The 1,111-nt window shown below is 28.6% G+C and overlaps 1 protein-coding gene across 1 annotated transcript in view; it reads right to left on the bottom strand.

The window, feature by feature from the left end:
- Positions 1-858: 858 nt before the first annotated feature.
- The window catches only part of LOC106111484, a 24,183-nt gene continuing 23,930 nt past the window's right edge, over positions 859-1,111 (bottom strand). Inside the window, exon 6 of the mRNA XM_013293603.1 lies at positions 859-881. Coding sequence (XP_013149057.1) covers positions 859-881 — 23 coding nt within the window. The remainder of the gene's footprint in view (positions 882-1,111) is intronic.

The raw sequence follows: 1,111 nt of genomic DNA on the forward strand, positions 1-1,111 counted from the left end.
TTAAATTTCAAAGCAAATGAATGTTTAATATCGACATCCTTTTGTTTAGTGAATGTTTACGCATGTTTAAACAAAATTTGTATTTAGGACATCACAAGAATGTTTATTTTCTTATTCAGACACTTTCTAGTGCTAGTCAATGTGTTTACTTTATTTACACTTTTTGTTACTATTTATTTTTAAACGTAATTAGACATTTTACGTCAGAATGTTGTCCATAGAGTAGATATTTTGGCTTCTTGTCCTTAATCTATGTTCCCACAGATAAGAAATCAAGGGCAATGTTAGATTATCTTGTTCATAGTTTTATTTACAAACGCGATAACTGCGATTTGATGATAATTTTATTGGCATACTTTTATATTTGTTTAATAAATTAAATCAATGATTCTAATTTTTTAACACTGCAATAGAGGGCGCCTGATTAAAAAAAAATGCAATACTCCAAAATGTACAAAAATCATATAAAACTGCTATGTACCTCTTGTAAGTGACTGGTGAAGTTATTTTTTTAACTTTGACATGAATGTATCACTAAGTTCTGTGGCAAATGAATTACCAAGGCCGTTGACCGGCGCACCTCAAGTCTCGCCCATATTTGCTCGTCTGACGCATTGTTTTATTTTTATGTGCTTGTTATTCACACCGCAATGCACTTTTTAATTTCGTTTGCAAGTGTCGGCTAACTGGATTTTAATAATTCAGATTATCATCACTAGATGGCATTGATACGACGAATATTAGTCACCAAATATATAATACAGAAAAAACAGTTCAGGTTAAAAACTCTAATGGATTTTTAATTTAATAATTTAATAATTTTAAAATAAAAGTACGTAACTACAATAATTTGATAATCTAAACCGTGCAGCGCCATCTAGCTGCAACAGCATAGACTAACTTTAACAATAAACTAACAACATTAATAACTAAAAAAACGACTAATATTATATGTAAATCGATTTCAATTAAATTGTTTCTTATAAATAAACTATGCATAATTAAAAAAAAATATTTTACAATAACGCCATCTAAGTTTTAAACACGACAAAATGAATTTATAACTGAGTTACAAAAAGGAGGTTTCCAAGTCGTTTGTATGACATTTTTT

Source organism: Papilio polytes, unplaced genomic scaffold, assembly GCF_000836215.1.
Source record: "Papilio polytes unplaced genomic scaffold, Ppol_1.0 DF824158.1, whole genome shotgun sequence".
Classification (NCBI taxonomy): Eukaryota; Metazoa; Arthropoda; class Insecta; order Lepidoptera; family Papilionidae; genus Papilio; species Papilio polytes.